The following is a 14,879-nucleotide window of genomic DNA, read 5'->3' on the forward strand; positions in this document are numbered from 1 at the left end:
TAAGAAGAGTGCACTCTTGCAACTTGTAGCAATTCAAGAAACGTTTTGACAATGATACTTGATTTTTCCAGGCAGTGGATAAAAACCATTAAAGTCCCGACACGTTACACGGAAATACTCAGTAACGTTTCGGAATTTTTTACAGTGTAGGCCATTTCTCCCCTATTCTGAAATAGGACTTTAGGGTGAAAAGTAAATACAGTGCCCGCCGCTTATATGAATCACGTTTGTTCTAAACAGTTTTGATTCCATAAACCAGATGATTCAATAAAGCGGCTTATTCAATATAGCTGGATTTTGTTCTGTTTTTGACAATTTGATTCATTAAAGCGGTTGATTCAATTAACCACTGATTCAATTAACCGGCGTCTACTGTACAACATCGGTGGCAGTACTTCTTATTGTGAATTTTCAAGAATATTTTCACAGCATATTTTCCAGCTGTATACGTCAATTTTAATCTGGTGCTAGTTATTATTTAGACACACGGCAGTGTGTCAGCCAAGTTCGGAAATCAGGCGACACATCAGCCAGCGTGTATCTTACACGAACCATTTCGAGCAACTTTTGACTCCCTCATTTCTCAATAACTATTAAATCTACGTGCTTGCAATTTTGTATGTCTAATAGAGCTGCCTAGCAGACCTATAATCCTAAATTTCATGAATGTATCTCTTATAGTTATGGAATTATTGCTATCTGAAAAGTGTCATTTTTTACACTGACTCACTCACTCATCAAAATGTTTACGAACTTCCAAGTGTCTCACACACTTGAAATTTGGCATAAAGATAGATTTTCATGCATATGTAAAGAGGAAAATCTAAAAAGTCAAAAAACTACATTAAAATAACAAAAAACTGTGCTATTTTTTATGAGCATCACGGCATAATCACTTCACCGCGCGATTTGCAAAATATTTCGCCAAATAAATCAAAACAAATGGGCTTGTCAAACGTTGCCAAAAACAAGGTTGTTGAAGTTTTAAGTTAACAATTTAATTTCTTACCAAAATAGGGCTTGAAACAATACTAAAATGAAAAATGATCCATCAAATAATTAAAATTGCAAATCTAGAGCTAAGCCTTTAAAATCAAAAATAACCGGCTTTAAAATTTTATAAAAACTTTAGATCTCAATTAAATGCAAAATTTTACAGGAGGAGCAAAAATGGCAGCAATAATTTCAACAATTGAGAAATATTTTCGCAAATTCTGCATATTTTACGATCTACGTTATGATAATCCCCCCGAACAATAAGGAAACTCCTGACAGATTTTGAGATGAGTACTAGCAATTTTCTTAATTGTCGACAAATTTGAGAAAGCCAAAACCAAGAGCTAATGTACGTTGGCCTTAATGATAAATGGAAAAACGGATGATTATTGCCCAAAATTGGCGATCGCGCCAAGTCCCCAGTTATCAAAATAACTTCATAACTTCTAATAAAAAGAAACAGCAAGCCAGTGCACCGTAACAGCAGGAGAAAAAAGGAAATCATATATTAGTAATATACGCTTTTGCAGTTATAACTGTCTAAATTAGAACATAACCTTTGATTTAACTTTTCAAAAAGTAATGGTATCCCAACAAAACATAAATGTGAAAAAGAAGCCAAGTTCGGTTGAAATGAGGTGCGGGAAAGACGGTGTCACCGACAAAAAAAAGTTCAGATCTAAACAGTTACCAAGTTCCATAGCAGTTCCTCATAGAAGTTGGATTTTCCCATGTTCTTCAATTCATTTAGAAAACAATTTTCTACTTTCTTTGATATTGGATTTAAAACTTGGCAAGTTTGAAAAAAAAAGTGATGACTAAAACTTGCCGCAAGTTTAAAATCCATAATCAAAGCAAGTAAAAAATTGTTTTCTAAATGAATTGAAGATCATGGGAAAATCCAACTTCTATGAGGAACTGCTATGGAACTTGGTAACTGTTTAGATCTGAACTTTTTTTGTCGGTGACACCGTCTTTCCCGCACCTCATTTCAACCGAACTTGACTTCTTTTTCACATTTACGTTTTGTTGGGATTAATGTTTCAAATAATAATGTTACAGTAATTTCTTATACTACAGTTGCGGCTAAGTTTCCTATTTCTTTATTATCAGTAAAGAGAGTTGGATGTTGATCCCATTACATTAAGTTTAACTATACGCACCATCATAATGTGATATTTTATTTCTAGTTAGTTCTCGCAGCTTACATATCTGTTATTAAAAAGAAATTGCTGAGATTAAAAGTTCATTTTTACTTACTTTAAGGGCGTATGCAGCTTCTGGCTTTGGAAGGGATCATTATTACTATTGCCGGATATTGGAGTCGTGAGTGTAATATTCGTGTACACATAGGTCTGAATCTCTCAAACGGTTATTTCTCAAAGTTAAAATTGCTAAAATGTATTTTTAGGCTATCTTTGAATTGATTGCATTAAAAGGATGGGTCATGTATCCTAGGGTGGTTCAAAAATACATGTAAAAAAAAACCTTCTGGATAACAGGACATCTCTCAGTATTTCTAAACTTGTGGATAATAATATACTGGAAGAATTTTAGCTTCTTATTTCAACTGAAAGAAGGTGCTCAACTCCCTCCCCCAAACGTCATGAGTATGAGAAGAGGGTTAAAAAATACGTTGAACTAAAAAATCAATACTGCATATTATAATATACACTACAGTGGTGGACAAAATTATAGACTCAATTTTTTTTTCTTGTGTTTCAATTATAACAAGACTCAGTTTAAATTATTTTCATTGAAGTGAATATGAATAGTTGAAGAAATAGTTCTAAAATTAGTACATCTCATCAATTAAATTAAAAAGTTCATGAAATTAGAAACTTTGCAAATTTAATATTTTATCATTACGTGAAACCTGGACATAAGTATAAACTCAAAGGTGAAAAATGCAAGATTACGAGAAAGTTTCGTTCGAAAATGTTAATTTAACGCCATAGAATGAATAAATGTTGCCATCAGTGATTGCTAAAAGTTTTGTTTTTGGAAATTAATGAGAAACATATAAATGCACCGCTGGACAAAATTATAAACTCTTTTTTTTTTTCCATTTTTTCAATCATAATTTAACTCAGTTTTTTTTTTTTTTTTTTGCTCCAGTTAAGATAAATAACTGACTTAATAGTCCTAAACTCAGTATAACTCATAAAATTTATAAAATAAATAATTTAATTAAAACAATTCTTAACTTTAATATCTTCATAACACATAAAGCGTGGACAAAAGTATTAACTCAAAAGTAAGAAACGCTGAAGTTTGGTAGAATTTGATTCAAATACTTAATAATTCAATATCCAAAAATGAACCAATGCTGAATTACAAAATTACAAACTTACGATAATTATAAGCTGACAAAAAAAAATGAGTTTAATTAAGTTACATTTGCAATTACTTTAGCAAAACAAAGCAGAGATTTATGAAAATGTAATTTTGCTATTAACGTGGACAAATTGAAAAAAAAAAATCAATATTTGAAATGTTTTAAAAATTAACACTGCATTAAATCTAGCCATCAGTGTAAACTACTAATTTTTAAAAACGATTTGGGCCACCATTTTTCTGAATTACCTCGAATATGCGGCTAGGCATAGATTTCAAAAGAGTTTCCAACAGCTGCAGTGGCATATGGTTCCATGCTGAAAGTATTGCCCTTTTTAATTCCTCTGTGGTTTGGTACTGGTGCCCATCATGATCAACTTTGCGAACCATGGTCCCCCAAAGATTTTGAATCGGAATAAGATCCGGACTACGAGCTGGTCATTTGATAACTGATACCCCAACGCTTGAACCATACTTTTGTACATTTCGCTGTGTGTACACTCGCGTTATCTTGCTAAAATAACCCGTTACCTACAGGAATCAGATGAGCAAAAGGTAAGAGATGATCTTCCAGTATTAATTGGTAATCTTCAGCGTTCTGTCTTCCATTGAGAAACGCCAATCCTGCTTTACCATGCTGAGAGAAACCAGCCCAAACCATTACAGAACCTCCACCAAAGTTTCAGCTAAATATGTGTTGTTCTTTTTTTCTAATGTCATGCCAATAGTATCTTAAACCATCTGGATCATCCAAGTTGAATATTTTTCATCGGAGCAAACAACTGAATTCCACATTTTTTTCCAAGACATATGTCTCTGTGCAAATTGAAATCTTTCAATAATATGCCGAACCTCCAGCTTTGGCTGTGTTTTCATTTTCCTCCACTTCATATTCTGAGCTTGTTGTAGAACTCTTCTAACTGTCCTAGAGCTCACCTTGAGTTTTAAAGTCTTCAGAATTTTGCTGGAAGAAGCTCCAGTGTTTGATGCTGCGCGTAAAATACATCTTCAATCTCTCTCAGTTTCAAATGCCTCCCCATCCTTTTTCTTTTTCCATTACTTGGGGGATCCTTCAGTACATTTTTTACTGCTCCTTGGGAGCATTTAACTACATTGGCAAATTGGCGCTGGGTTTTACCAGCATCTCTGTAGGCCATAATTTTTCCTACTTGTTGCTCTGTAAGTTTTAAACCTCGAGGCATTTCAAAATTCTAAAAATAAAATTCTACCAAAGTTCAGAGTTTCTTACTTTTGAGTTGATACTTTTGTCCAGGTTTCATGTGTTTTTCGCAACTCCAGAGCTCGAATACGCTACCTTGCGGTGAACAATACTAAAGAAAAAGGTAAACATTCCGTTCCACGTGTTTTCTTTGGAGAAAATTACAGGCTTCAGAGAGTTTATGGTGTAATGTAATTTCAGAGGAATCGAAAAGAAAATTTCCCACAAGCACGATGAAATATTACTGTCATTCATTAAGCTTCAAAGCAAGTTATAAAGTTACGGCATCTGTTTGTTTTACCTTTTTCATCCGCCATTAGACAGTGGCTGCAGCGCCCCTATAGTTGGTTGGTTTGTTTATTTTTTATGGCGCAAGAGCCCTGCGCCCCTATAGTTTATTGGAGTTGCGAATTAAGATATTAAAGTTGAGAATTTTTTTAATTAAATTATTTATTTTATGAAGGTTATGAGTTATACTGAATTTTTATCACTATTTAGTCAGTTATTTATCTTTACTGGAAAAAAAAATTAACCGAGTTAAATCATGACTGAAAAAAATGGAGGAAAAAAAATTGAGTTTATAATTTTGTCCAGCGGTGCATTTATATGTTTTTCATTAATTTCCAAAAACAAAACTTTTAGCAATCACTGATGGCAACATTTATTCATTCTATGGCGTTAAATTAACATTTTCGAACGAAACTTTCTCGTAATCCTGGATTTTTTACCTTTGCGTTTATACTTTTGTCCAGGTTTCACGTAATGATAAAATATTAAATTTGCAAAGTTTCTGATTTCATGAATTTTTAAATTTAATTGATAAGATGTACTAATTTTAGAACTATTTCTTCAACTATTCATATTCACTTCAATGAAAATAATTTAAACTGAGTCATGTTATAATTGAAACAGAAGAAAAAAAAATTGAGTCTATAATTTTGTCCACCACTGTAGTAATGTGCATATACATTGCAATGAAATAACTATTTACAAAAAAAAACAGTTGGGGAAATTAAGTGTTTCTAAATGTGTGACATTTTCTGCGCTACGGCTTATGTTAAATTAAGAGGTCACTGAGCACCCTCTTAAAATTTGAGTAAGAAGCTAAAATTTTTACATCATAATACTATTAGTAAGTCTAAAAAAATAGGGTGTGTCCTGGACTCTAGCTGAAAAAACTTTTTAGCTTTTGTACCACCCTAATGTTCCCCCATGATCAACCCCTAGATCCGTGCTTGATGTACTTGAATTATTTCAACGTTTTCAGAATAGTCATTATCTATGTTTTTTCCGCGCACCAAAATCATTAAAATCTAGTTTTTCACCAGTAGAAAAAGAAAAGAATTCTTATCCATCTTTCATTTATGCACACACAAAAATTTGTAGACTTTTTAAATTATATTTCCTGCCAATGATATCGTATTAATAATGTATCAAATTAAAACACTGATTTATTTTTGAAATAACAGGAGGACCTCACCGTCTCTTGGAGGAAACTGTTCCAAACAGCCAAACAACAGTTCTGTTGAAGAACTTACAGCCGGGTACTCCGTACGCCGTGACGGTCCTGGGCGAGAATGAGATTGGACAGGGGCAACCATCTGACATTCTCAAGTTCGTCACTGGAGAAGAAGGTTTTCTTATCTTTTGTTTTTTCCATATGAATTGCTTTTTTTCTTCCTTTTTGTAAAGTACAAAGCCACAGCTCAGTTTTTTTTTTTTTTTTTTAATTTCTAGCTACAGTAACACCTTGTTATATCGCACTTGTCGGGAGACAGAAAAAAAGCGTGATATATCGAAAAACTTGATAAAAATTAACGATTCAACAAACGTACAAATTGATAATATATGCACCTACAAAATGATTATTTTGTTATCATATAAAAACGATTTTCTTAATCTTTACTATTAATAAAGCTGAAAGAGTCTGGATATTTGTCAGGATTTCTGTGACGCGCATAGCGCCTAGACCGTTCGGCCGATTTTCATGAAGTTTAGCACAAAATTAGTTAGTAGCGTAGGGATGTGCACCTCTAAACGATTTTGCAAAAATTCGATTTTGTTCTTCTTCTATTCCAATTTTAAGAACACTTTACCGAGCAAATAATCATAACATAGAAGAGCAAATTATCATAGCGTGAACGAGCAAATTATCAACAACGTGAATGATCAAACTACCATAACATGGTCGAGCAATTAACATAGCAAATTGGAGAGAAATTCATCACCTTTTTTTTTTTTTTTTGTAAATATGGCGAACCAAATGACCTTTTTAATTTTCCACTAACGGGCCAAGCTGTGCGGGTACCGCTAGCGGAAAATAAAAGAAAATTAGCTTAACTGTAGTTCTTTTAAACAAAAAAAAAAATAATAATAATATTCAAAATATTTCGATTTTTTAAGGTTGAATACGAATGGAAAAATACAGCTTAAATTGCAACGAGTTCAGATGGGTGAGAAACATCTCAGTTTTGTTCATAAAATGTAAATCGTTTTTCTAAAAAAAATATACATTTTTTTCTCTTATGTCAAATGTAAAGCAACATTTCTATGTAATATAATTTTTCGGTTGACAGAGGAAAAGTGCAATAATGAACAATATAATAAGCCAAATAGTTGCGCTCTTGCTTAAAAGAATATTACAGTCTCGTTTATTCGGACTAACTGGGACTAGAGGCAATCCGGATAAACGAAATTCTGGATAATTTGGATAATAAGCAAACCACATTAGAAAACAAAAATGTTACTTGCACTGTAAAAAAAAATCCGAAACATTACTGTTTTTTTCCGTGGAACGTCTCGGGATTTCATAGGTTTTTACCTATTCCCCCGTAAAATCAAGTATCTTCGCAAAAAAAGTTTCCTAAATTGCTTCAAGTTACATGAATGCAGATTTTTCACTGTTGTGAAAAGTATTTTTAGCTACCAGTTTAAAGATTAAATGAGCGCGTTTATCAAGTGTATCGGCGTAGGTTCAATTACGGTCCGTCCAGATTGATTAAGTCCCCAGTGGGAGCGAATAAGCCGCTGGATAGCTGCAGCTTTGCAAGGCAAGCAATGTGTTCTTGCTTACAATTCCCGCATTGCTTTTGCCATGGCTGCTCTAATGCTTCTAAAGAATTCTTTAAAACAGGCAAGTTTTATTAAATTACGTTAATCCTACTTATTTTTTCTAGAAAGTTTCTGAGACATGGCTCGCTTTAGCAGGGGAGATTTCCCAATTTTTCAGAAAGTTTCAATGAAAATTTCATAAAAGTTACTGACTTTTCGTGGAAAATGTTCCTAGTTTTTGCAAGATATATTACTGGCAAAAATGGGGCACATCAGTTGCCTATTATTTTCCAGGAACGTTTTTGAATCGTTTTCACAGTGCTTGATCATTCCAAATACACCATATGTTGTTAATTAACATGACCTATGCAGGAATCGAACATTTAATCAAAATTAAAGAGATAATATTTTTCGCATTTATATTTTTGTTCTTACTATCATAATTCAGAATTATTATTTAAGTGACTATATTTTTTTGTAGAAACTCTATAAACACTATAAACACGATTCAGAAACGTTCCTGGAAAATAATAGGCAGCTGATGTGCCCAATTTCAATCAGTAACATATCTTACAAAAACCAGGAACGTTTCCTGATAAAAGTCAGAAATCTTTCTGAAATATTAAGAAATATCCCCTATTAAAGCCAGTCGTGAACTATCTAGAAAAATTAAATAGGTTTAATTTATTTGATTAGAACCTTCCTGATTTACCAAGAAAGCTCCAGAAATATTAGAGCAACCACGACCAAGCTACGCGAAAATTGCAAGCAAGAACCAAACATATTTCTTGCCTGCAATTCCTGTCTCGCAAAGCTGTAGCTAACCAGTGACTTATTTGCTCCCATTGAAAGTCTTAATCAATCCGGACGGGCTGTAAGCATTCTAAAGCCGATACACTTAATAAACACGCTCCGTCAATATTTAAACTGGTAGCAAAAAATATTTTTCACACCAGTGCAAGGTCTGCATGCGTGCATCTTTTAGCAATTCAGGAAACTCTTTTGCGAAGATACTTGATTTTTTGGGGAAATAGGTGAAAACCTCTGAAATCACGAAACGTTCCACGGAAATAACCAGTAACGTTTCGGAATTTTTTTACAGTGAATTTGATCTGGATTTGCCGGAGATCCGGGAATTCTGGGGCAGATAAACGAGGTTCTACTAAACATTAGGGTGGTTCGGAAAAATCGATTTCTTTATTTCGGAATCGCGTTACTTCTCTGAAGTTTTAGTTTGATATCCTCAATTGGGGAAAAATAATAAAAAAAATCTAAGTTGACATCTTCAGTTAGCGCATGAGGCTGAAAGTTTGAAAACATATGTTAAACATTGAAATTTTCAGAAAATAATAAAATTAGTTTTTTTTTTTTTTTTTTTTTTTTTTTTTTTTTTTTTTTTTGCATTTTTTCATTATGCAACACCCATAAATTGTCAGTATGTAGCGTAGTTTAACCTAAAAAATATTTATAATTTTTATATAAGATCTTTAGTTCGCGCATACGCCTTAGATTGGGCAGGAGATTTTAACCCAATTTCAGGCGTATGCGCAAACGAAAAATTTTATATAAAAGCTATAAAATATTTTTTTAGGTTCAAACTACGCTATATATTTATAATTTTTTTTTAATATTCAGTTTTTAGCATATTCATATCAACTTTCAGACTCATACGCGAACTGAAGATGTCAACTTAGAAATTTTTCATTATTTTTCCTCAATTGAGGATACCAAACTACAACTTTTGAGAAGTAACGCGATTCCAAAATAAAGAAGTCGATATTTTCGAACCATCCTACTGTACAAGGCAGTAATATCATTGAGTATAAACTTCCTCCGAATCGTTTTAATTTTATTTATTCTTCAAATTAGAACAATTATGTAGGACAGTCTGAGCAGTAAACAAGCTCGTAAATAATTTTTTTTTAAGCTGGTGTTTGGTGCATGATATAGTAAAAACATATTTAATGATTATATGTAAAGAAACCCAGGAAAATTGAAATAGTACCACTGCAGGGTTTTCGAGTGTTCAAATGAAACGGGGAAAAACGCAGGTTATCGTCATTTAGACGGGCAGGTTGGGGGCAATTCCCCAACCCCCGGCTTTTTGAAAGAAATGAACTTCATATAAGTAAGCGTGCTTTTTTAGTGTTTTACTGAACAATTTGCATTGAGTATATACCATTTCCTTCACCCTATCCCCCTCCCACCTTCCCCACTCCGTTACGAATGACGTTCAAATGAGGATTCTGGTGCAACAGCCAAGTAAATAAATATGTCTGCTCAGTGATCGTACATAAATTTTCCCCGAATATGAATATGCAAAATTTTTGGTTGAAAAGAGTTACGTTGCGATATTTTTAGTTTATGTATTTGCATTACAAGGTTATTATCCGGGTCCGACAAATCCCATGTGAGTGAAAAAATATCTTGGTAAAAATTTCTTAAGAACGAAAAAAAAATATTCCGAACTCTGATTTTTAGTCCAGTAAATTCCTTCTCTTTCTGCTGTCCTACTAATTTCAAGTAAAATGATATTTTACAAATAAAATAATATTGACTTATAAAATTTGGAATTTTCAATCATGCACGTTTTTTTTTTTCTTTATTTATTTATTTTTCTCCTTTTTTTCTGGACAACGTATTAACATCGTCCAGCATATCTCTAAATTCATTTTTAAAAAATCAAATAAGTTGATGGTTTGAGATTTCATTCATAATTGAAGAATTTGACTATTAATTTGACCTCCAGTTTAGGTCAGAAATTTACATGAAATTAATGAATTTACATGAAAACAGAATGTATTCTACGCTCAAGTGTACAGTTGTGGTATATTAATGTCTTTTAAAAGCACTCTAAACTAAATAAAAGGATCTATTCTTTTAATTTTAAGATTGATTTTTTTCCTTGAAATATCTGAGGCTTTAAAAAAAATGTGTATTTTGAATAATAGTTCAAGGTAAGAACTTTTTTGGGGCTTTATTTTTTTTTTTAATTTGTCATTTACCTAAAATTTTATAATGTTTGTCGGATACTGGACATAATACGCATAATAAAACACATTTTTTCTCTGTGCATAAAGCTACTACAGCTCAATTCAGCATTTACATTTCAATCCAAAAAATGAAAAGAAAACAAACTTAATGAAAAAAGAAACGTTTGAGAAATGTTTAAATGTTGATTGCGGAGCATACATAGTGCAGGCTTAGTTTATCTCCAGTTTCGCCGACATTTAAAATGTCCTCCCCTCCTTACAAATATCAAAATGTGTGACTGAAACTGAAAAATAGGGAGAAGGAAATTTTGTATCTGCAAAACTGGGGAGACACCGTAGGCATGTATTTTCTGCTAAACAGTGGAGTAAAAGACGTCATATTAGTAACCATTTTGGTTCATCATTTACTTCAAGAATCTAACTTGAATCAAGCAAAAATTCTTATTTAAACGTATACTACATCTAAATGCTTTAGTTTATGTGTAAAACAAGTCTAATGTTTCTAATGTGCAATGTTCTTTATTGGGACCCCATGTAATCAAAGCGTAAATATTTCTTTCAGAACCAAGCGGGCCTCCTACGGATGTTTGGATTGAATCTAAAAGCTCCAGTTCTATATTGGTTACATGGAAGGTAATTCACTTCAAAATATTTCACCATATGTTCTTTTACTTTCTCAATATTCTGGTTACACTTAACATTAATGTTTTTTTAATTCCGAGCTGATCATATGTTCAATTTTTTGCCTCTTCAAAAATGAAAATTAGTTTAAATGTATACCTCCTGGAATGATTTGGCTTTAATTTCGTTCCCCTTTAGCAATAGAAAATAGAAATTAAACATCCGTTTTTTTTTTAAGTCAATAAACTGCTTTTTTATACAACAAAATCAGTTTTTAGTGTTTAAACTTTACTATGCTGAAGTATTATCATTGCGACTTTTTAAATTATCGTCTGCAATACCTTACATTTGTTTTCTGTTGATTTATTATCGTCTGCACTACTTTATATTTCTTTGCCGAGACTGAAATCCACTTTCCTCGGTGCGTTTTTATTTACCCCAAAGCTTAGAGGGCAATGGAAAGAGTGATTTCCATCCAAATGTGGTTGATGTAGGCAGGTGACTGTGATATACACGCTGGATCAGAAGTAAATACTTTTTTGCAGAAGAGTAAAATTAAAGACAACAGTGTTTATTAATAAACTTCCGTTCTCTTCTCTTGGAGATTCCATTCATCCTCTTAATTGTTGTGGAATTTATAAAATTAATTGCAATTGCAAGTTTTCCTACATAGTGTCACGCCGCCCCATCTTGGTTTAGGGTTTTGGAACAGCAAGGAAATAGGCCGATCGTATAGTTTTAAATAAATACTTTATTTGGACAAATAGGGCAGGACATGAGTGTGCATATGTTGGTCTCACAATTCAATTTAAAGTTTAAAGTTAAGGGGAAATAGCTGATGGAGATTTACTCACCCATATTTTCAAGCCGCTGCATCTCTCCAGCGTAGTTCAGCCTCCTCTCTCAAGTATCTCTAACTCTAAAAAGTCTCTCTCTCTCTCTGAAAAACTGGAATGGAATCTACAATCTAATTTGGATACGTGGAGTTTTATTCCCAGAAAAGCGACCCTTGTCACCTCAATCTTTCCCGAACTTTCAACTTCGCCTTGATTACGTGTAGGGTGCGGCGAGTTACACGCGTATATAATCCAAACATTCCTTAATTGATTAGAAAGTTCTACGTGACTTTCCCAGCACGTGAATTACATGAGCTTCCGAAGGTTACGAGTTTAATCTTATCAAGACCAAATAGAGGGAACATTCCGGAATGGGAATGAAAGATGCAAGTTCCCTTACGTGTTTTTAAAGTTAAATTATTCCATTTTCATAAATGCTTAACGAGCGTCGTGACATCTCCGCAATAACCATGGAAAAAAAAAAGGTAAAAAAAAAAACAATCGTTGACACAAGGAAAAACAAAAAAAAGGTGGCGGAACTCCATCAGCTATGTACATCAGAATGGGTGAAACAATTGTAATGAATAGTGAAAAGATAAAATGCACATAATGACATAAATAAAACTTGTACAATTATAAAACACACAAACAAACTCCATCCAAGGGAAAGGTTAAAAAAAAAAAAAAATAGTAATAATAATAATGAATAAAATAAAATATGTATCTATATAAACAAAAGAAGTATTAACTATCAATGAAAAAAAAGAAATTGTATTTGAATTCAATACTTCACAGAAAAAACACTGCGGGAAAAAGAGAGCAAAAAAAAAATAAAGGAAATGGGAGTTTTTTTTTTTTTTTCTCTTCCCCTTCTCTTCTCTTTAAAATGGACAATATCCACGTTTTTGTTCCCAGAACATCATGCATAAAAGTAAGTTCATTAAATGCAAGTATATATTGCTTTTTTTTTCCTTTTCTCAAATTCCGAAAGTTCCAATAAAGGAAAAAAAAGTTTATGAGAGAAAAAAAAATGAAGAAAAAAAAATAAATAAATAAATAAAATTAAAAATAAATAAATATAATATAGTAGCACTATTTACGGCAACACGTTAAACAAGTTGAGAACACAGTTATACTAAGACAAATGATTAAAAGAAATGCTCCAAGCATTTTCATTGAAAAAAAAATGCCATTTAAAGTCGGCATGGTAAACAAATTAAAAAATCCTGAGCCCAAGGAATCCTCATGAAGAATTGAAGTTGTATAAGAGGTATTAAATTTAATTAGTTCAATGCTTGGTTCGTTAAGACGAAAAGAAACCAGTTTACAGGTTTTCATGTTATGAGATACGAGACAAATTTTTTCGTCATAACATTGAACCATGGCTTGAAACTTTATAATGAATTCCTTTGGCTCAGTTTCCAAAATTAAAGTCTGTGTAAAAAGAGTAAGAATTTGAAATTCTACAGTGACCGTTCCTTTCTGGCACGTTGAGTGGGCGGTAATGGACAGTTCACTTAAAATGTTACACTGATAGCAACCTTTTGTGTTTACTTTGTCGTCTGACAATTTTGGACACACATCTGAAGTCTGCAGGAGAATTTTGTAGTCCGTGAAATGCAAGTGCACAATTACGGGTGCGGTTGATAATAAATTGGACGTTAATTGTCCTTTCTGCATTGAAAGGAGATGCATAGAGCGAGCAATTGGCAAGGCCCTATCCTTTGTAGTGTAGAGAACCTGCAGGTAATCAGGTTTATTGCGGCAACGTAGAGTTGTTTCAAAGAAGTCGCACTCTGTGAGCGATGGAGCCGTGAGGAAATCAGTAGAATAACTGACGTTTGCCTGCACTTGTCCTATCAAACCTGCTATAGGCATATTTCGTGGGCTTGTTGGCACTAGGTAGGCTTCGGATGTGTCTCCTACTCTAAGTACTAGAGACTCACTCAGGTGCAGTTGAGGTTGGTGTAAGGCTCCTTGGACTTCCATGTGAATGCCATCTGACGTGTGGGCGGTTGAACGCAGAGTCAATAATTCGACTGAATTGTTGAACGATCGCTCCACCGAAATCGTGTAAGAACAGCGGTGTCCCGAAATGGTACGGACCTCGTAGGAATGAAGGAGGTCCGGGATGTAGTACACGCGGTAAAAAAGACATCCCATTCGAGAGATAATGGTACAGCCGCTGCCAACACTGGAAGGATGGCAAAAGTTAGCTCCAGGGTAGCTAAGGCTTTCCTCTGTTAAGGCGGCAAAATCTTTCCCCGCTTTACAGTGTTCGCCCCATGCACAGTAATAATTTTGGGGACAAGCTAATTGCGAAATTGTTCGTGCCTGGACAGGAAATGTAAAATATTCCCTCTTGGATGAAAAGGAGCACTGTGCCGATATCAGTTTTATTTTTAAACTGAATAAGTTTTTTTTTTGTTTATCTTGAAACCAAAGGCACGTTTCGTAATTGAGGGATTTTAATGTCACAGCTGCTGTAGTAGAGAGTTTGCATAGTTGTTGGTCATCCAAGGATTTGCAGTTTTCGATGTTGGAAACTACAATCGAATGACTGGTGCAGTCTGCAGTAACCACGGCGAGTAAAGAAAAGATGACGAGTAAAGAGACGTTAGGTCTCGCTGCGGGGGCGTGCTCCTCCAAATGTGCATATAAGGTATGAAAGTGTTCGTGAAATTTAGAGCCAATAAGAGCACCACATAATAAGCAAATTCTAAAAATCGCCCTAATGAATTTGAATATAAAAATAAAAATTGCAGCAAAAAGTTTTAAAAGAGATACAAGTCCTCGGATGGCATATCGTAACAGGAGTAAGGCTAC

At 33.5% G+C, this 14,879-nt stretch overlaps 1 protein-coding gene across 1 annotated transcript in view; it reads left to right on the forward strand.

Annotated features, from left to right (window-relative positions):
* The window catches only part of LOC129228626 (hemicentin-1-like), a 217,860-nt gene that overhangs the window by 168,855 nt on the left and 34,126 nt on the right, over positions 1 to 14,879 (forward strand). The window contains exons 56-57 of the mRNA XM_054863307.1: positions 6,022 to 6,186; positions 11,159 to 11,229. Coding sequence (XP_054719282.1) covers positions 6,022 to 6,186; positions 11,159 to 11,229 — 236 coding nt within the window. The remainder of the gene's footprint in view (positions 1 to 6,021; positions 6,187 to 11,158; positions 11,230 to 14,879) is intronic.

The sequence above is a fragment of the Uloborus diversus genome, chromosome 8 (assembly GCF_026930045.1).
Source record: "Uloborus diversus isolate 005 chromosome 8, Udiv.v.3.1, whole genome shotgun sequence".
Taxonomy (NCBI): domain Eukaryota; kingdom Metazoa; phylum Arthropoda; class Arachnida; order Araneae; family Uloboridae; genus Uloborus; species Uloborus diversus.